This window comes from Electrophorus electricus, chromosome 18 (assembly GCF_013358815.1).
Source record: "Electrophorus electricus isolate fEleEle1 chromosome 18, fEleEle1.pri, whole genome shotgun sequence".
Lineage (NCBI taxonomy): Eukaryota > Metazoa > Chordata > Actinopteri > Gymnotiformes > Gymnotidae > Electrophorus > Electrophorus electricus.
The window spans coordinates 3,202,516-3,223,308 of NC_049552.1; the positions used below are offsets into that span (position 1 = coordinate 3,202,516).

The 20,793-nt window shown below is 48.4% G+C and overlaps 2 protein-coding genes across 4 annotated transcripts in view; one reads left to right on the forward strand and one right to left on the reverse strand.

Annotated features, from left to right (window-relative positions):
• The window catches only part of disp3 (dispatched RND transporter family member 3), a 30,874-nt gene extending 23,778 nt beyond the window's left edge, over positions 1–7,096 (forward strand). For both annotated transcript variants that reach the window (XM_035536290.1, XM_035536291.1), the window contains 4 exons: positions 17–176; positions 402–515; positions 1,376–1,551; positions 3,177–7,096. In XM_035536290.1, the coding sequence (XP_035392183.1) occupies positions 17–176; positions 402–515; positions 1,376–1,551; positions 3,177–3,533 (807 nt within the window). In that variant the 3' untranslated portion in view covers positions 3,534–7,096. The remainder of the gene's footprint in view (positions 1–16; positions 177–401; positions 516–1,375; positions 1,552–3,176) is intronic.
• Positions 7,097–8,976: 1,880 nt separating this feature from the next.
• Positions 8,977–20,793, reverse strand: part of bmp1a (bone morphogenetic protein 1a) — a 41,491-nt gene continuing 29,674 nt past the window's right edge. For both annotated transcript variants that reach the window (XM_035536498.1, XM_035536499.1), the window contains exons 7-20: positions 19,967–20,091; positions 17,480–17,595; positions 17,135–17,237; positions 16,910–17,026; positions 16,294–16,439; positions 15,524–15,719; positions 15,044–15,169; positions 13,367–13,527; positions 12,481–12,661; positions 12,131–12,256; positions 11,496–11,623; positions 11,096–11,309; positions 10,481–10,731; positions 8,977–9,378 (exon numbers count right to left, since the gene is read on the reverse strand). In XM_035536498.1, the coding sequence (XP_035392391.1) occupies positions 9,241–9,378; positions 10,481–10,731; positions 11,096–11,309; positions 11,496–11,623; positions 12,131–12,256; positions 12,481–12,661; positions 13,367–13,527; positions 15,044–15,169; positions 15,524–15,719; positions 16,294–16,439; positions 16,910–17,026; positions 17,135–17,237; positions 17,480–17,595; positions 19,967–20,091 (2,128 nt within the window). In that variant the 3' untranslated portion in view covers positions 8,977–9,240. The remainder of the gene's footprint in view (positions 9,379–10,480; positions 10,732–11,095; positions 11,310–11,495; positions 11,624–12,130; positions 12,257–12,480; positions 12,662–13,366; positions 13,528–15,043; positions 15,170–15,523; positions 15,720–16,293; positions 16,440–16,909; positions 17,027–17,134; positions 17,238–17,479; positions 17,596–19,966; positions 20,092–20,793) is intronic.

Here is a 20,793-nt window from a genome sequence, read left to right on the forward strand (position 1 = left end):
TGTTTTAAAAACACAGACCACCTACAAAGGGAAGTCTTCGTTTCAGACCCATTCTGATTTCCTCCAATGGGAAAGTTTCCTGCAGGAGCAATTGGCATCTCTCCCACAAACCTCAGCTCTGAGGCGAGGGTTCCAGACCTGCCAACACTGGAAACAGATCTTCATGGAAATCATAGGTGTGTGTGCAAGTCAGAGAGAGGGAATACATTTCAAAGGTGTCACAGATGATGAATTATGTTTAGATTCATTATTTTATTACTACGAAATAAATAATAAATGATCAACATTACGAGTGATTATACTGAGAAGCAGGGCATCATGTTCTAAAATCTTTGGAGGGATTTTCAGTGTGTACTTTGTTCCACAAAATTCCTAAGCACGCCTTTAACCCCTGACTTTAGGTGTGGAGAGCGCCCTCTACAGTTTACTCCTGTCCTTGGCGATCTGTATAGCATCCGTAGCTGTCTTCACTGCACACCCACTACTGCTGCTGCCCATCCTGCTTAGCATTCTGGGTAAGAGTGGCCTGGTTTCCGTAAGCATGTTTAAGCAGTCTTTACCTTTTCGAACAGCCTTCCTCTGCGCATGTGCACACAGGCCGCTGCACCCGCCTGCCTCCTCTTTGACAGGGCAACTTTGTTTTTTTTACTAGAATGGTTATTTGCAGGAACAATAGAATTTTAGAAGATACTTTCTTTAGAAGAGACTTGTTACACTAATAATTGAACCATAACAGCATACAGGAAGTTATATATATGTGTGTGTGTGTGTGTGTGTGTGTGTGTGTGTGTGGCCAAAGTCCATCACACTGGATGTCTGTCTAAATTCCATTAAACATCCTTGAAATAAGGGTCACGTGGCAGGACTTTTATCCTATTCTGTAGGGACGGTTCTGTTGGACCTGTGTGAGTAACGGACTAAGCACAGCGATGATGGAAAGCATTTACCCTTGAAACCTTAGTTTATTTCAAACTCATTTATATGTTAATGCAATACACCAAACCAAACAGCAATACACACTGGAAAATATAATCTACTACCGATTACATTAAATTAATGAATGCCCAAGAGATTCAAAACACAATACTTTCAAGCAGCCGGTTCAGCTGGCCGAAAGTCAAATAAAAAAAGATATGGATTTAGAATGTAGTGGTACAATTTAAATGCGTGTAATCAACAATAAGCGCTGCAGTAGCGTCCAGGGATTGAGACGAGACCCACGGCAACGATAGTCTCTTCTCCGGCTAATAAGAAAACGAAGAGACCACGAAATGTCCAAAGACTCGTGTTCTGCGGTACAGATGAAAGTGAAAACTGAGCGGCAGGTTGCAGTGCAGGGCGCAGCAGTATCTGTGTAAGGCCTACCTGTGTGCAGGCGTGGTTGGCCTGGTGGTTGCAGTCATGTACTGGCTGGGCTGGGAGATGGGGGCAGTGGAGGCCATCTCTCTCTCCATACTGGTGGGCTCATCCGTGGACTACTGCCTGCATCTGGTGGAGGGCTATCTGCTCGCTGGGGATGTGGCAACCGCGCCGATGGGCAATCCAGAGACGGTAGGGGCTCCAACCGAGCCATTGTGTCCGTACTGGCTTTGGGAGAACCGAACATACGCATGTGGTGTTTGAATCTCCTGTTTTAAGAGACAAAAGACCTGTAGCGCAAAAACTCATTTTGTGCCACGATGAATTCCTTTGTGGCATGGGAACCCATCATGTTTCCATCTACATTATAAGAAGCTAGATCAAACAGAGGCGAGTATTCACTCTTCGAGAAAACCTAGTGCTAGTAGGAGATATTAAAAGATATTAGGGTCTGGATACACTGAAGGTCTGAACCTGGGCCGTCAACGTTAAACGCTCGCCATTCATCTGAAAAACGTAATGTGTTTTTTTTAAACGCAAATGAATCATATAACCCAGTTTGACCCCAGCTTCCCCCCATAAATCCCGTGCAAATTTTTACAATCTCTGAGGGGTTATTGAAAGGCAGAGAATACGAAAAGTTTGGTTTTATAAAACGTTTTCGTTTTATTGCTTCCAGCTGGAAGTTTAGATAAAACTAAAGTTGTGTGCACATATCGCAGTGATGAACTATGTTTGCACAGAAGCATAAGTCTTGTTAGCGAAGATACTGGTACTTAGCAAAGATGCTGGTATGACTTTATATCCGTATCCGTCAAACCATTGGCAGAGTGCGGCCAGGGCAAGTCCATCAACAAGGCGACAACTAAGATAACCAATAGATCATCATGGTCTGCACATTGCACAAAGGTACTTAGCTACGCGTGTCTCAACAGTAAGAGGCTGTCCTTTGGCAGGCCACACTGTGGAGAAGGAGGAGGCAGATCTGTAATCTGAAAATGTCGAAGCTGATCTGCCTGAGCGACTGGTTAAAAGAGACGTAGACCTTATGAACTGGTGGAGTCATCTCACACAAATTCACCATTTCAACAAATCTTATAATACTAAGCTGAGATTTTATGATGAAGTAAAAAAAAAAAAAAAGATTCCTCTAACCGGTTTATCATGCTTTCCTATTTTCCAGTACTACCCATTGTATTTGTTTATCTACCTCCAAAATACAAGTAAACACTAATATTTTAATATTGTATTACTATTTTTAAAGTGCATTACATTTTTTTAACTTTATGATCAATCATGATTATCACATTAATCTGATATTGTGATTAACTCACTTCATTTTTTAAATCAATGGACACCACTAGTCTGAACATAACTCATTCAGTTCCCTTGGTGAGAGCCACACTTAAACAGGGAACAATACAACAACAACAACAACAACAACAAACAAACACAAAGCAAAACAAACAAACACAAAGCAGCTCAACAGTGACCAATCACGAATCACTGCAAAGGGTGACAGAAATACTCAGCAGACATAAACAGTTTATTGCCTTTGTGCATGTGTTTATGTCACCGGTAAATATCGTAGAAATTTGTGTCACCTGTGGATGTGTTTCATGAAATCCTAAACCAAAAACCTTCTCTACTGTATTCACCCAAGTTTGGCTTTTCAGGTTTGAGACAAAAGTGAATTTCTGTCAAAAGCAACAACAAACAAACAACAAACAATCATGTGAGAAACTACAGACCTTTAGAACGATTAACCTTGTTGACGCTTAAATAATGCGTGTTTTCTATATTTCTGTGGTCTACAGGATCTGTCAGCCAAACGGCAACAAAGATCGCTGGATGCGGTGTCTCATGTGGGCGTTGCCATAGTATCGAGCGCAGTCACTACAGTGATCTCCACAGTGCCGCTCTTTTTCTGCGTGATCGTACCTTTTTCGAAGTTTGGTCAGATTGTGGCCATCAACACTGCCGTGTCTATACTGTTCACCCTGGTCATGACAACTGCCCTGCTGGCCACAATGGGTCCTCCTGAGTTCAGACGCCCCCCGCGAGCCGTGCTGAAGGCCAGCCTGGCGGTGTTCGCTGTGGGAGCCTGCGTGGTTCTCCTCTGGTGGACAGGGTCACACTTGGTCCCTAGATCCTGGAGCTCGTTCATTACATAAGCCTGAAGAGGACACCTGGTCCATCAGCCTACCGACAGATGGGGAGTCGAAATCATGACAACTGAAAAATGGAATCATTTTATTGTATGCATTTTGTATGTAGATTATGAAGACCTACTGTATATTTTCATGAGATCTGCAGGGACCAAAGAGTGATCCTAGTGGAACACCGCTGATGAAGAATTGTATTGTAAACAAAGAACAAGGGGACATATTAGATGTTAGGAAAGAACCAGGTCTAAATTCATGTTAAATCAGCTAATAATTAAATCATGCAATAGCCCCACAAACAAACCCTGCATGGAGAAAAGCATCAGTTTACTTTTCCATGGTTCTCTTTGTCTACAGATTTTGAGAGGCAGAACCTGACTTGGAATTAATATTAAACAAGAAAGCTGAAGGGGAAGTCAAGAAAACAGAGGAAGAGAAAGGGAGAAAAATCTGGAGTATTCTCTTCAGCTCTCTCCTTGGGGGTGGGGGTAGGGGGGGGTTCAGCGGCAGAACTTGACTTTTAAAATAATATTAAAATGTCACTCCAACATCAGCAGTGACAGCGATGGACCTTTGTGGTCCTGAGAGGAGCGCCAGAGAAGAACAAAGCTGTGTTACATAAATACTGTTCTGTGGTCCCAAGCAGCATTCCCTGCCCTTTAGGGAAGCTAGGTGAGGCTGATTATGTACTCAAACTAATGATCTTGGAAGATCAATCCTTACCACATTTGTACAGGCAGGCGACTTATTTTCTTCCAAAGGTTATCCGTTCTGTTTAATAGTCTCCTGTGAAGAACACAGTACAGACTACAGATGTGTTTCATATGAGGACTTGTTTTGTGAAACTGTGGTAAACATAGGCTGTGGTAATGGTTTTTAAATTGCTGTGAAACTGTACTGTAGGGTAGCCATCACACTTTAAAAAAAAGAACATGGTTCTGTTGAATTGCTCATTTTAAAAACTGTTTATCTGATGTATTTGTGGTGTTTTTTGGCTCTCACCCACCAAACTCCTTCCAGTTGGCTCGTGGGGATTTTCAGTCTTTTTCCGTGGTGTGATTTATGTCTCGTAAACAGACGTGCAGATGCAGTTGTCACCACTTCAACAACTTGACCCTTTTTTGGACTTGGACTGCTTCAGAGATGATATTTCAATTCTGAGCTGCTCGATCTCCATGATGGAGTCTCTCTCTCCTCCCCAGAGCTGCCACGGGTTGCCTAGTGCTCTGTGCCGCAGATTTTGCTGGCCCCCTGATGAGCCTCTATCTGCTCAGCTGAAGTCATGCTTCAATGTTTTTTATTTTCATTACATTACAGTGTTTCTTTCTCTTTTTTAATGGAGTGGTTGTTATTGATACAATGTTAAATAAACAGTGTGTTGGCTGCCTAGAATCCGAAAAGGGACCCACGAAATCAAGTAATCACGTCTCAAAAATGAACATTTCCAAGATATAAAATCTAGCCAAACAAAAGTCTCTTCAGAAGTGAATCCTACTTCAAACACATAGGCTAATAATCCTACAACGTCCCTACGTCACTCGGAATGAGACTCACCATAGCCAAAGCTGTGGCCAGCATAGTCAAGTCCTGGCTCCAAGTTATCACCCATCATCTCCACTTTAAGTAAAGCGCTTACTTGACTTTATTTGGACTTTTCCATCAATTCCATTTAATATTTAATGCTTGAAACTGCAGTTAGCTATTAATAATGCAATGGGGAGGTCATTTATAATGGATATGCCAATGAGAAGCCCTGGATGCACCAACATGATATTGCTCCAATGAAGTGATTTGATCTCAGACAACCAAATGTGTCAAAAAAAAATAAAAACAGGTTTGCATCAAAGGCTAAAGATAATTTTTAGCAAATGAAATGTTTTCTTTTTTCACATAGAACAAACTCATTCTGACAAGGGGATCCGTCTGGCCAGAGGTTTACAGAAGTACTTCTTGCTGTACTGGATGCAGTGCAATGGAACGTGGGTTCCTGTCAAAAAAGAACTTTCATAACCTAGTCAAATGATGCACCATTGATAAACAAAGAAAACCAGGTACAATAAATCAGTCAAAAGGAAGAGGAAGTGATGTATGGCCTTTCTCAAAACCCTAATAACTATGCACTTACAACCAAGATGTCACTACAGAGTCCAAATTCAAAGCGTTTGGAGACACTTAAACAGAGATACATATAATGAATGTGCAAAACCTCATGTTTTCTATGTAATAAAATACTTTTGTACATTATTGAAGAATCTGATGATGAATGTTGTTTCCATGTTCAATCTAAGTTGGGGACAGATGTAGTTTAAGGTCAGTTTTAGATTACAATGTGACCCTAATATAACAAGAGCAAGAAAAAAAAATTTATTCTTTTAAAAAAGTGAGTTCTTTAAATATATCCACCAAATGGTCAAAGTCTGCTGTGACTCCTGAATCTATGAGTCAAGACAATGTGACATGAGGCATTTTCAAATGAAAATAACATTTTATGAAATGGATGCACCGGTTAATACTATGTGCAATACATCAGCAGTAATCAGCTATACAATATAAATAAACTGCATCTTCTTTTTGCAATTACAGGCTTATTTCTCAACAGGTTATAACGGTTAAGTGTATTTGATATAACGAACATATTTACATACATACATACATATGATGAAAGGCACAAACACTTCCAATATTTGCTAAGTGAGATCTGATCGGCTACGGTGACTAGATCAATACATACACAACCATACAGATTAGATAAATCCAGGGCCATTAATCTTAATCTCCCCCACTGGATTAGTATTACCTAAAACACATCTGTTTGCATCATCTTATGGGTTATCTACAGATCACAAGGCCATGGCCTCACTACTCAGTACTGGAGCTACAACACTTCCACCACTCCACCACTTTAAAAAAAAAAAAAAAAAGAAGCTAAATAGAATACAAATACAAGTGTATCGAGTTAAAAATGAATACTCTCCTCAACAGAAAATCTGTTTGGTGGTCAGTGCTCATCAGACAATTGCTGGAATTTTAGAGAGCCAATGTCAGAAGAGAATAAAAGCATGGTGGTGGGGATGGGGCAGCTAGGGAACATGGCATTGGCTGAACTCAAACCACGACTCTGCTTTGAAAAACCTTTACCTTCCATAAGTGTTGCACCAGCTCACAGCCCGAGAGCGACAGTCACCTACGCCGGAGCGTGCAAGGTCGGAAGTGAACACATGCCGGTGCGAGGGAGACTGGAGCTGGCGCGATGAAACCTGAGACGAGGAAAGCTGGAAAAATCCACAGAGACGAAGGGGAAAGAAGAAGATCAGAGGAGATCACAGGCTCAGTGAGAGATGAAAGGAAACCCACCAGTCGCCTTCTAAAGATTTCTGCAGGTGGGAAAAGGGGGGACACCTGGTAAATAATTTAGGGTGAGGTGGATGGTTAGGCCGGAGATGGAGAAAAGAATGCTTCCGACTGATCAGCTAAGCTCTGGGTAGCTTATACACCGGACGCACGGAAACACAAACACGTACACGCTTCCCACTAGTCTGGCAGATCCGATCGTATCCTGTTCTTGAAAAGGGCCTGGAAAAATTAGTGGGATCGGAACGAGCACGAGAACGCAGTGAGCGAGGAACGAGGGAGAGCCGGTATACAGAATGCGGCGGATGCAGCCCAACACCTAGGACATGCACGAGGATGACCACAGAGAAAACAACCAGTGAAGCAACACTGAAGTGCCATCTGGGGCTGAACGGCACTGACCCAGAGACGACTGCCAAGACACTACACCCCACGCATCTTAAAACTCCACAAGGCCTACGCTACTACGAGGCTTCTACAATGAATTCTCTCATCCATTACTACTCCGTTTCTAGAGGGCGGCTATATGAATGTGAACATAATGCTCACGAAAGGAACAGAAAACACGATTCTTCTTTATTCATTAGAAAATGTGCACATGCGGACCACTCTTGTACAGAATCATTCTTAGAATAAACAGTGGATGATGCATGAGACTCATTTTTCCACAGAAGCTCCAGACAGCCTCTGTGCTGCTCACTGAGGTACTTGGTTGGTTGAAGTTTCCCATTCCAACTGATCCGAGATCTGCCCGAATCTCCCCAACACCTCTGGCCCTGGAACAGCGTGTGGGGTATGTGTGCACATACTAGCCAAAGTCTGAGGTATAAATGAGAGCTTCTAAAGGCAACTGAGGGCAATCAAGGAATTTAAAAAATATATCCAGCCATTCCACTACGGCGAGGAGAGCCTCACCCAGACCCTTCATCATGCCTGCCCGTAAAAGAACTCGCAGGGCGCACCTCCGAGATGTTAACGCATCCGGCTCAACCGCGCCGATACCTTTCTCAGCCGCCCGTCTGAGATATTACTGGGATTGTGGGAGGTGTTCGCCCAACAAAGCGAGGCTTGAACGAAGGGAGACAGAGAAAGAGCAGAGATGGCGAAAGCAGACGAAAGCAGAAAGAGAAAGAAGCAACACAAAAAAATCCGAGTGAGCTGGCGAGAGCGCAGAGCCCCCTCTCCCCCGACCACGCGAGAGGAAGACAGAAAAGAACCGGAGAACTGTGAAATGAGAAATGTTCTGAAGGAGAAAAAACTAGGGCATGGTGTAAGGACTGGAGAGAACAGTTGAAGGAATTAGTTCATCTGAGGGGACGTCATTAAGGAACAGAAGCTGGAGGAAGGTGTGTGTTGAAGGTCAAAATTACACGCATCATGTCGGACATAGAAATTAAACAGCCAGCAGACAAGGGCCACATTTTTGTTCTTTAGTCTTTTAATATGATAACTGCTTCTTTTAATTTTCCGTGATTATGGTAATATGGGAAGGAGCTTCCTGGATGATTGGCCAGGAAAAATAATGGGATTAATAAACGCAGGTGCAGTCACATCTTAAAATTCCCGTTTGGGTGTCTTTCTCCACCCCACTCCCCTCCCCGGATACCTGTTATTACATGCATCTTTCTGACATACAGTGTCAATAACTCAAGTAGTGGATATGAATCCGGCCGGGCTCAGAGGTACGCCAAAAGTGAAGAGAAACAAAGATGGAGGTTTCCCATAATGCATCAGGGACACACATGGAGCCGTCTCTTGATCCCTCCTTCATCGATTGGTCCTCATCTGTCTCCTTCATTTGTGGTGCTGCCGCCTGTCTCATTGAGCTCCATTACTCCCTCCCTGTCGAAATCCTGAGGACTCTCTCTTTGTGCTCGCACATGCGGATGTGTGTGTGTGTGTGTGTGTGTGTGTGTGTGTGTGTGTTTGTTTCAATAGCATTTATTTCGGCTCATAAAAAACAAAACAACAAAACATAGGATCCATGGTGATCAGGACCTTGTCAGCTATGCTCCTCTACCCAATCCCCACACCACCCACCTACCCCCCACCCCCAAACCGGAATTCCCCCCTATACCCCCAGTCCAGATAAACTCCCCTCCTCCTACCCCAAGCCCACCCTCACATCATAATCATAAAAAAGGTAAAAACAAGGTCGGTTGCGGAATGGCTTTACTCCTCACAGTCAGTAGGGGGCGCCAGAGCCCCTGGGAACTACTGAGGTGCGGTTGGCGTTCTTGCGGCTGGTCCGTTGAGTCTGGGTGTTCTTGGCGGCCGGGGGGCTCCGAGCGACAGGTGAGGCCCTCCCCTTGGGGCCCCTACTCTTCCCCCTAGGCCTTGCATGGCCCCTCCCGGCCACTAGGGGTCACTTCTTACGAGAGTGGAGAGTGTCCTGAAACTTAGTGCTGGTGTAGCGAACGTGGAATCCCTTCTTGTTGATGGTGTCATCCGAGCGGAATTTGATGACAATAGAGTCGCCAGCAGAGTAGATCTCCTCGGGAGGCTGAGGACATGCACGTACAAGCACACAAAGAGGGAGAAAGACACAGAGATGTTGGCATTATCCCTTAACTGAATACATTTGTTTTCATTAAAACTGCAAGTTAAGCTTCGAGACACCATTATCAACAGGCACTTTTAGTCAAATCAAACATTTAAGAAATTTTTGTCTTCCTACTTCTAAAACAGAGAAATCTCTCCTCCTTTATGTGGAATATTTTCTTAACAACTGAATCGCCCCTTGTGGGCTCGCTCTCTCTCTCTCTCTCTCTCTCTTTCTCTCTCTCTTTCTCTCTCTCTCCCTCTCACACACACACAGCCATCATGCCAGCAAGCCCCTGACTCCTCTGTGGCTCCGCCTCCAAAGGGTGGGCCAATGCTCAGCGGTGGTACCCGCTTACACCCAAAACTCAGGGCCGACCCAAACAACGTCGCACCAGGGCAAAGCGTCCAGTCAGTACCATCGGAGTTTTAGAACTTTTATCCCTCAGTGAAAAATCTAAAGATCAAAAGATCACAGCCAATAAAAAAGGCCTTCGAGGAGGAGGAGGAGGAGGCAGCACAATCCCAGATTATGCTTCACGCCAACCCCCATCCACTTTGTCAACGCCCTTTTCATTACGTCTCTCCTACATGTCAGTGAGGCTAGCTAGTGCCCCCTGGTGTAGACGCCGCATTAACGCCCAGGACGTAAGGAGACGGAGGAACCAGAGACTCTGGGCTGTCTAATTTACTGCTCGGGTCTCCTGGCTGAAGGCGGGAGAGAACCGCACTGTGAGAACCTCATGCTGCCAAAGGCTTGGTTTAATGAACACTACAGTTGATGTAGTGCTTCACAAGTGACTGCCTGCGACGAGCACGTGATAACGCAGCTGTACAAGGTGTAGCAGTAAAATCCGACTATGAATTTTTCAAACCTGAAACCTAAAACTATTGAAATCCAAACGCTACATCGTGCATATGATTATTATTTTTAAATTTTTTTTGCTGGGCCCAGAGGATGGAGGCCATGTAGCCTCATTAATCATTTAACGCAGCCCATCTAAAACCGTAATGTCTGATTCCCGTTGGCTGAGGCACACGGAGCACCAGGCAGGAGGCGTTACCCCAGAACCGCAGTATCGACCCAGCCTTGGCGCCTTGGTGTCTGCGCCGTCGAACAGCTCCATGTAGTCGTAGCCACAGTCGGCCTCCTCCTCGATCTCGAACGTCTGGAAGATGAGCTCCACACCGTAACCTTTCTCGGCAGAGATCACCCACTGGCAGTCGGACGCGCCTGGGTAGTTGTTGTCCCCGAACTGGGCGTGCGAGTAAAGGTCTTTGGTCTTGACCTCTGCTTTGAGATGACCGCCGCACTCTGGGAACAGAGGGGAGGGAATCGTGACCGGCACGCCCGGGAAGGTGACCGAATGGGACAGGACACAGCTGCCCGGCTGGTTCCTGAACAGGTATGCTTAATAAACAACCCAGTGGCCTTGTAGCGTACGCACGAGCGCACAAAGCTTCCGCGCGCCCCTGAAAATCTTAGAACGGTAGGAAAACAAAGTGGCTCTACGGATGCATTCTGCAGCGCATGCGCAGTGTGAGTAAGAATCAATTCTCCGAACGGCTCTACGGCACAGCAGAACCGAGCGCCGTCTTTGCACGCTGGGGTGTATATGTGTGTGTGTGTGTGCGCGCGTGTGTGTGTCGGAGCGCCGCGCTGAGCTCCACCTGCGCACCTGCGGTGTGAGAGGCCTCGAATCCTTTCTTCTGCACAGAGTTGTCGGAGAAGAAACGGACGAAGATCCGGTTGCCGCTGGACGTGACGGGCAGCGGCTTCTTGGAGCCGCAGTAGCGGCCCAGGCTGGGCGCCTTGCCGTCGCGCCCGTCGTAGATCTCCACGTGGTCGTAGGCGCACTCCAGGTGGGGCTCCATGTCGATTTCGTTGAAGGCCTGCGGGGCAAAGGGAGACCCGGCAGAGTGAGGAAAAAAAAACCAAAACAAAAAAACGCCCTGCCTGACCTCGGCCAGGACCGGCGGCTCTGGTGATTATTAGCGCACGTAACGTGGACTCTCCTCGGTCCGATACGCGGACCTGTCCGGAAGGTGAAGGGGGAGAACAGACTGGTGGGAACGTACGATTTTGATGCGGTGTCCTGGCGTGGTGGACAGGGCCCAGGTGCAGGCCTTCTTGCTGGGGTACTTATCAGGCCAGTTGGGGCTAGTGATGGTTCCGCTTACGCTGTTCACGGTGTGATCGCAGCCAGCTGCAGGACGGCAAGGAACAGGACACTCGGGTCATCCTCGGGACACACGCCCGACCCGAACACTCTGCACACCAGCTCGTACTTTCTTTTCTTTCATCCCTGTTTTATCTTTTATTTTCTTGTTCCTTTGATTTTTACTGAAACCCATCCAATGGTTCACCCTCCCAGCCTCTAATTTCTCTCTCTCTGTGCCTTATCCTCAATTGGAAAGGATGGTCTATAAATACCCTCCTGGCGTTAGTGTCAGGGAGCTGAGATCGACAGGGAGGGTTTTAAATAACCGCGAGCAGGCTGCTCTTGGCTTCCTACAGCTCACCAGCATTCTTTAGCTACAGGTTTATCTAAATCAGCTTAAGGGGACAGAGCAAAATCTGTTTCTCCACCCTATGGAAGCAGAATGGAGAACAGACCGGCCTTGATAGCTTCCTACAAAAGCGCAGTGTGTGTGTGGGGCTTCCGTGCGGTTCTGTAGGTGGCGTGCATGCGTGGGTGTTCGCTTATTCTCACCTTCTTTGCAGTCGTGTTTATTCTCATGCAGCACGAAGCCGCTCCGACACTGACAACTGTAGCTGCCGAAGGTGTTCACACACTCATGCTGGCACCCGCCGTTTTCCTTCGAGCACTCGTCCTTATCTGTGAGCAGACAGGCAGCAAGCTTAGTGACCACACACACACACACACACACACACACACACACACACACACACACACACACACACACACACACACACACACACACACACACACACACACACACACACACACACACACACACTGCCTTCCTTTTCGCCGGCACCACCTCTCACAGGACTAAAGTGTCTTTCTCTGACTCTCTCCTTAGCGAGCTCTCCCCGTACCTGAGAAGAACTGAGCCTTGAAGCCCTTCTTGGAGACGGTGTTGTCGGATTTGAACTCGATGCGCATGTTGTTGTACTGAGAGGTGATGGCCTCTGGCTTTTCCACGCCGCAGAACTTTCCATGGAGCCTGGAGTCCGCGGAGAGTCCACTCCGCACCTCCACAAAGTCGTACTTGCACACCTGTGCGGGGGAAAAGACGAGCAGGCTGGGAAAGGCAGGAGTGCTTCATCGCTGTGCCCGCCCTGCGGAGGATTTAATCCCATTTGCTTCGAGCTGACCTGCAGACGCAGTGTGGGTCAGGACAAACCTTAGCTGCTCAAGACAACCCCAAACAAACGTTTACTCAAGGCATGAGAGAAAGAGCTCTTGATATTTCCACAATACGCTCTCAGTGTGAACTGAATTGGTTGTCCCTCAGTGCAAACTGAATTGGTTGGGTCTCAGTGTGAACTGTTTTGATTGGCTCTCGCTGTGAAATGAGTTGGTTGGCTCCAAGCCTACGAACGAACCCTTTGAATTTTAAAGCCCCAAGGTTCTTCTACTCCTCATGTGCTCCCATGATCTGATCACTAAGACACTACATACCCCCCTACACACACACCTCCACTTAAATCCATCTGGAGTTTAGGAGTCCCAGAACCTGGAACACCAAACATTTCTAGAGGAAATCAATCCAACCCACTGAGCCGAGGGAAAATCAGGAACCAGGACTGAAAGGGAACTGTAGCTGGATACCTTAAGTTCAGTGCATGTGCTACAATTTGTGTAGCATGATTTATCTGTGATCTGTCCCAGCCACTACCATTACTACAACAACAACAACAACAACAACAACAACAACAACCACCATGCAGCAATGAATAAGAACATAGTCCTAGTGCTCACGTCGTTGCCCTCGGTCTCGAAGACGTCGAAGAGCAGAGTGATGCGGTACTGCGTGGGTGCCACCAGCTGCCAGATGCAGTTCTTGTTGGGCGGGTACTCGCGGGGCCAGCCTGGGCTGGTGATGGAGCCGTTCAGCTTGGTGATGAAGCCACCGCAGGCCGCTGGAGAGGCAGAGGAGGAGGAACAGGAGAGGCAGAAGCTCCGTTAGACGTCCCGCCTCAGCATGCGTGCAGGCGCCCTCGTCACGCCCGCAGGTGGGGGGGAGAGACGGAGCTCCGTCGGCCCGCCGCGCGGAAGGCGCCGAAGCAGCTAAATGGCCCGTGGATGACGAGAAGGTGGGAGGTGTGGAGAGAGCGAGCGCGCGGGAAACGAGAAGGACGCACGATTCACGCAGCAGTGCCGCTCGTGGCGGCACGGCACCCGAGCCGGTTCAAAAAGGGAACGCGCGCGAAAGATCACACTTGTGCAGTGCCCGCGTAGAACCCGTGGCCACAAAGGCAGCACTTAGATTTAGATGTCCCTGCCCCAAGCTCCTGGATTTGGCATACACCAGGGCTCATCAATTACCCCTTAAGAACATGCTGTAATTAGTGTACGCAATTATGACAGCTGGACTTTAATTAAAGCCTCCGAAGAAGAAAGCCCTCGGGCCTATAAGCTCAGTATGCGCGAGAACGGCACACGCATTTATTTTTAGCAAGATTCAGATCGGCAAGCATTGTTGACGGCCATCCTCGCGAGCCCGGGGAGTCGGTGGCATTGCCATGGCAACCACACGCCGCCACCAGAACGTCCGAGTTTGTATTTAGCTCCGGCCCCGGTGTGCAACGATACTGTGCCTCACAACGGCGTGTGCGGGGGAACCCCGCCACTCCCCGAGCCTGTCAGCCCTCTGCGCAACAGTAGCGGAGTCTCTGCGGGGTTATGGGTGTCGGAGCTGAGCTGCTAGACAGGCGGCTCCACTTGGAACAGAAAGGCTGAACGCTCGGCTCACGACAGGTAGCAGAACTGCAGACCTGAAAAGGGGACAGAACTGAACAGAACTGCAGATCTGGAAGTGATCTTTTTAAAAACCCCAACATAGCAGTAGACTTTTTTTTTTGCAGTGACAGCATGAATACAGGATATGTAACTTGGATAAATCTGAAGTCACTGCAACAGAGAACATCATGACAAATTAAAGGTTTCAAGTTCCCCTAAATAGCTCACCAAACATGGTGGAATGTAAGTGGGGTTAAACTGGCTAGAACAGTTGCTGCAGTAACATGGACTGGCCACCGGAGGCAGTATGTGGTCACAATTGAGAGGAAACTGGAACTGGAGAACTTGACTTATGGGCAGATTTAAGGGAATGATGTTTTGGTGTTTTCCTGAAGTTTGTGTGAACCACTGAATTTACAGCTCAAGAAGTGTCAGATGGTTGCATTCAGAAAACTGAAAGATTGTTAATACAGCTCAACACTTACAAAGAGAGACACACATCGCTATGGAAATCTTATGAAATAAATTTCATGACACGCCACATTCTACAGATATACAGTTTCTCAGTGCAGAATCAAATGACGTCCGTCATTCCTCCTTGACCCAGTCTGGCCATTTCTTAGCCCTCCACCATTCATCTGCCACACTGAGGTCACGACGAGGGGGTCGTGAGGAGTTCAGGGGTCACATACTCACCCTCACAGCTCCTCTTATCTGCGGCCAGCTCGTAGCCCGGGTCGCAGGCGCACTTGTAACTTCCCAGCGTGTTCATGCAGCGCTGTTCGCAACGGCCGTTGTCAGGCCGCGAACACTCGTCCATCTCTGCGGAGACACACAGGAGTGGCGGGGTTGAGCCGACCCTCCTTATAAAGCAGGAGGGGTGGCGGGCACGTGGAGACAAACAACAGTCACGATATTCACAACAACGCAGCCGGCTAATCGAGAGGCTCGGAGATTGTCGTCTCCACAGTGAACGTGGACCCTTCCGGGGAGCACGCTCCATTCCTGTGCCCAGCCTTCCGGGAAGCACGCTCCATTCCTGTGCCCAGCCTTCTGGAAGCACAATCCATTCCCGTGCCTAGCCTTCCGGGGAGCATGCCATTCCTGTGCCTAGGCTTCCCGGGGAGCATGCCATTCCTGTACCTAGCTTTCCAGGGAGTGCACTCCATTGCTCACCTTTAAAGAAGTTGGCGGCAAAGCCGGCCTTGTTGACGGAACCGTCGGAGACGAACTTCATCCACAGTTGGTTGGAGCTGCTCTTGATGTCGTCGGGCTTGTCATATCCGCAAAAGCGGCCCAGGAGAGGGCTGCTCTCAGAGTTTCCGTCCCGGACCTCCAGATAGTCATAGGCACAGCTGTCATGCCTCTCGATCTGGAGAGGCAGGGTGGGGGGGTGGTTAAGTGATACAGAGGCAGAAACGGAGATGCAACGCGCTGGAACAGCCAGACAAATTTATCTCCTGAAAGAGACCCAACTTCATGACCTAACGTCACTCCGAACAACTCGATGCGGCTCCCTCCCTTCGAGGGCCAGCGGTCTGAACGGCCTGCGCTCCTCGTGGGAGGATCATGCAGAACACGTTGTTTTATTTACACCAGCTGGCTGCAGTCTAAACCAAACACTGCGAAACCAAACAGGCGTCATGCTGCAGCGCAGCACTGGAACGGGTAGGCAGAGCAGAGCAGGAGTCCAACATACAGCAAACACAGACGTTCGTTTATATCTCCACGGATTCCTGCAGCCCAGTTACAGTCCAGCTTTCAAATAATCTCCGAAAAAAGTACAAGCGCTGTAAAAATGAAATATGCAGAATGAAGACAGATTTGCATAAATTAATTTTTGCTCATAAAATTGCATTTAGAAAAACACATGCATGAAAAACAACAGTGGGGTTTATAAGTCTTTCATAACTTTTAATAAAATCACTAGTAACTTTACTACTTACCTCAAAGGACTGAAACGTTAGGCCTACATGGTAGCTCTGAGCCACAGTTATCTTCCACACACACACTTTATTGGGTCTGTAGTCGTCTGGGTAGTTGGGAGACTGGATCTGTCCGTTATCCTTCTTAACCTCGCCACCACAGATAGCTGTTCGGTGATACAGGTGACGTAGAATTTTTTAGCCATCATCATCATCATCTCCAGTCATCATCATTAACACTACTAAACTACACAGACAGGCTGCCATTTCTGTGATAGACGTGTGCTTGATTTTAAGGTAGTGTGAGTCTAAGTCTAGACTAGACAACACAGTGCACTCAAAAGAGGGCTGTACTCAGGTGAAGGCTACACCACGCCTTCATCAGTCTCATGACTGCTATTCCAAGCACACCCGTGCTGTACTGCGTCGACTCCGTGTGGCCAGATCTCTGTTAGACAGCTCAGAATGGATTACGTCACATGGCCTCTGCTAGCTAATGTCGGGCTGTCCTGGTCTGTCCCCATCAGTCTAAGCACACGGTCAGCCAGGCTTGCCTGGGCGGCGCTAATGGCAGTCAAAAGGCAGTGCAGAGGAGTGCACGGCGTTTCTGCAGGTTTTAGGGTGAAGTTGGAGGTACCTTCATAGACAGCAGAGAAGCCTTTTCCCACCCAGTTGCTGCTGCTACGAAATTCAATCCACAAACGGCTGTCCGTCGAAACGATCGGCTCGGGGAGCTTGTCGCCACAGAAGCGGCCTAAGCACGCAGACGCGTGGTTTTAAAATCAACTGCATTCACAGGCTTTGGAACGTTCATGCATTCATGATGTGAATGGGGATGGGGGCAGGTTTATCTCAGACAGACCTTTCAGGGGAGCTTTCCTCCAGTATCCGTCTCTGATCTCCACGTGGTCGTACCAGCACAGATGGCTCCGATACAGGTCCATGGAGGTAAAGTTTAGGATGATCTAAAAAGCAGGCGGACCCAGATGAGACAGTTATATTCGAGCTATATTCTATAAGACTTTAAAGGGCCATCTGGACTTCCGGCACGTCCTAATTGCTCTAATTACTTCAAGGTTTCTTTCTTCGTCTTATTAAATCAGAAAGAAGGCTGAGGCGCCGATGTCATTCTTGGCGGTGTTGGCTAGTCGAAGTTGGTTAAAAGGGACGATGCCATGGAGCTTCCCGACTGTGCTGGGCTGCTCACCTTCTCGCCGGGTGTGACGGAGATCCTCCAGATACAGTGCATATACGCAGAGTAGCCATTGGGGAAACCGGGAGAGGAGAAGTTCCCACTACTCTCCTGAAGACTGTCTCCACATCCTACCATGGTCGACAGCCAGAGGGAGAGAGAGAGAGAGAGAGAGAGAGAGAGAGAGAGAGAGAGCACGAGAGAGGGGGAGAGGGAGCGAAAGAGAGAGAGAGAGAAAGAGAGAGAGGGGGGGAAGGGGAGGGAGAGAGAGAGAGAGAGAGGGAGGGAGCAAGAGAGAGAGAGGGAGAGAGAGAGAGAGAGAGAGAGAGGGAGGGAGGGAGAGAGAGGGAGGGAGCAAGAGAGAGAGAGGGAGAGAGAGAGAGAGAGAGAGAGAGAGAGGGAGCAAGAGAGAGAGAGAGGGAGAGAGAGAGAGAGGGAGAGAGAGAGAGGGAGGGAGAGAGATGAGGATTTGGGGAGGGAGAGAAAAGAAAGTTCATGATAAAGGTGATTTACAATCAACATTCACGAGGGCGCACCCTGACCACAGCACACTGAAGTATTTACTGCACGGGGGAGTGTGATATATTCTTCTCAGGGATGTAGCACCATGACAGGGAGAGAGAGCTTAGAGGAACACACTGCGGTGAGCTTGATAATGTGAGCGTGATGAGCTGCACATCTGTTTTTAATCTTCAGAGGTGCGCGAGGCAAGGCGTGCCGTTTCTGAACACCACTCTCACAGAAGAATGCAGTGTCACCCTGATCCTAGTAGATAGGATACGCAAGTCAAATTGTAGCAACACAACGACAGCGCCGAGTCTCAACTCATCTCTGCTCGAAATCCGACACCCGCTGTCCACAGGACTACACAGAGTACTAATAACTCACCTCTGTCCAATATCTCACACATGTTGCCTTTAAAACTATACTAAGTCTTAATAATTCAGCCCTGTTCAAATTACGGTTTTCTTCACAAACTCGCAGAGACACCTGTAGCTCTGTGCGAAATTCAGCCAAACACAAACCAGTCGGTGGGAGGACATGTGCATGAGTACAGCCCCGTCCACGGAGCACCCGGGACTCTGAACTGAGGCTTTTTCCTTTTCCCTGTTCCAAGACCTTCACGGTAATGTCTCCTACACTAAACGATGCTTGGAAAAGGAGCAGAGCGTCAGCAGAAACCCCAGAATTTCAGAGGTCAGTCCATTTCAGGCGGGAGGGTTCTTGAGGTTGGGCAGCCTCGTTAAAGCCCAACCAGCGTGAGCATGCCAGAGGGGATTCTGGGAGAGGCCTGTGCCCTTTAAAGCCATTTAACAAGCATGCTGGCTGCGTACCGGCACCGCAGGGGGGGATGCAGCGTAAAATCGGGACCTGCCACGCTACCGGAGGGGGAGGCTTTTTTCCCCCTCGCCTCAGATGGCACCACATCGTCCACTCACGCCAACTCTGCGGAAACTGAAGCCACGTGACGCTCGCCCAGCCAGCTTCAGAAGCAGACGGCCATTTATAGAACGGGGGCGACTCAGCGCTGCAATTATCTGCACCTGACCAGTTCAAAGGGCAGGCGCGCTCCTCAGGACGGGCCACTTTTGAAATGATCCAGTTCACTGCCAAAGCTTGAAGCTTTCAACTCACTTGACTCTCCCGTCCAGATGAAATGCTACCCCGAGGTCTCATGTCCTCTTCCCTCCTGAATAATGAGCTGGTAGAGCCTCTGTTGCTGTGTGTTAGGACAGTTCCGTAAACGCTGCCTCTGACCCTCTGCGCTCGTTAACGCTGCCTCTGACCCTCTGCGCTCGTTAACGCTGCCTCTGACCCTCTGCGCTCGTTAACGCTGCCTTACTCCGGGCAACAGCTGTTGTCTCCCCTTCTCTCTGTCTGGGGGTGGGGGGCACAAACTTCCTGTGCTCAGCCAATGTTTACTCGGCCTTCCCACAGACCGGGGCACCAAGGCGACCGTCGCCAAGATACCACGCCACATCAATCGTGGATGCGCAGCTATTTGCAGACAGCATGAACTGTATCTGGGAAGCCTCGTTTCTCATTTGAACGTGCTGGGTTGTGCTGCCCGCTGTACACACACACACGATGGGCAAACAGAAGCCGTAGGTAGTGGATGACACTGGCAACACACACACACACACACACACACACACACACACACACACACACACACACACACACACACACGACGGGCAAGCAGAAGCCGTAGGTAGTGGATGACACTGGCAACACACATACACACACGACGGGCAAGCAGAAGCCATAGGTAGTGGATGACACTGGCAAAAGATGATCTTCACAGCTTTTATAAAAGCCGCAAAAACAAGATTAGCATTACTTTAGCGTGTAGCATTACTTTAATCTCTCAGATTAAGTACGACAAAAATCCTATACATGGACAGATGTCCCTTTACACGGCCAGGCTGATCCTGCTCTGGTTTTGGGAGAATGTTCGTGCTTGTGCGTCTAAACGCAAGGTTACATAACTGTTGCCCTTACTTGGACACTTGTAAAGTTTGCGTGCCTGTGCGATGTCTCCTTTGCTCAGCCTGGTCCTCTGGCCGATGGGCGGACGGACTCCATTTATGTCATACCGGGGCAGAATGGTGTCCAGGAAAATGCCTCTGTCATTCAACACAGAAGAACATGGAAATGGGTTAGACACAAAAGACCCTGCTGTGGTGGTCACTAGTGGTGTTCTCTCGCTCTCTCTCTCCCTTTCCACCGGCATTACCTTTCTACCGTCTCCTTTTTGCAGATAAAGGATTCCGAACTATAATAAAAACGCGCACGTGCACACGCACATCCAAAACACAAACTCTCAGCTCTGCTCTCACGGAAGAACCGTTCTCCCGATACGACGGAAACGGCATAAATGGTTAAGAAATTAATCAAATTCAAAGCGGCCGTAGATGGAGCAGAGAGGGATCATAGCTTCGACGCGTGGCATCGTAGAACCAGCCAGGCTGCACACGTGCGATGCCGACTCAGGGCCCGGGCCCCGCCGCCAGGCACCGCGATCTGCCCTCCCAGCAGTGGCGGTGAGGCAGGACTCAGGTAGCCTTCCTCGCCTCGGTTCCCAGGGCTGGAGAGGTGGGCAGGGTTTGAATGGGAGCTTGAGGACAACCCTCACGAAGGACAAGCTCAGGGCGGAAAGGAAAAGCAAGGGGACGTCGGGAAGGTCGGAAGACATCGAGGTTGAGGCGTGGAACACACACATTCCCGCTTCTCTTGGGCCTGGTTTAATGCTGGGATTCACAAAAAAACGCATCACCAGTTTTACTTCCACATTTCCAAAAGTCCCCTCCTGGCTATGGTAAACAGGA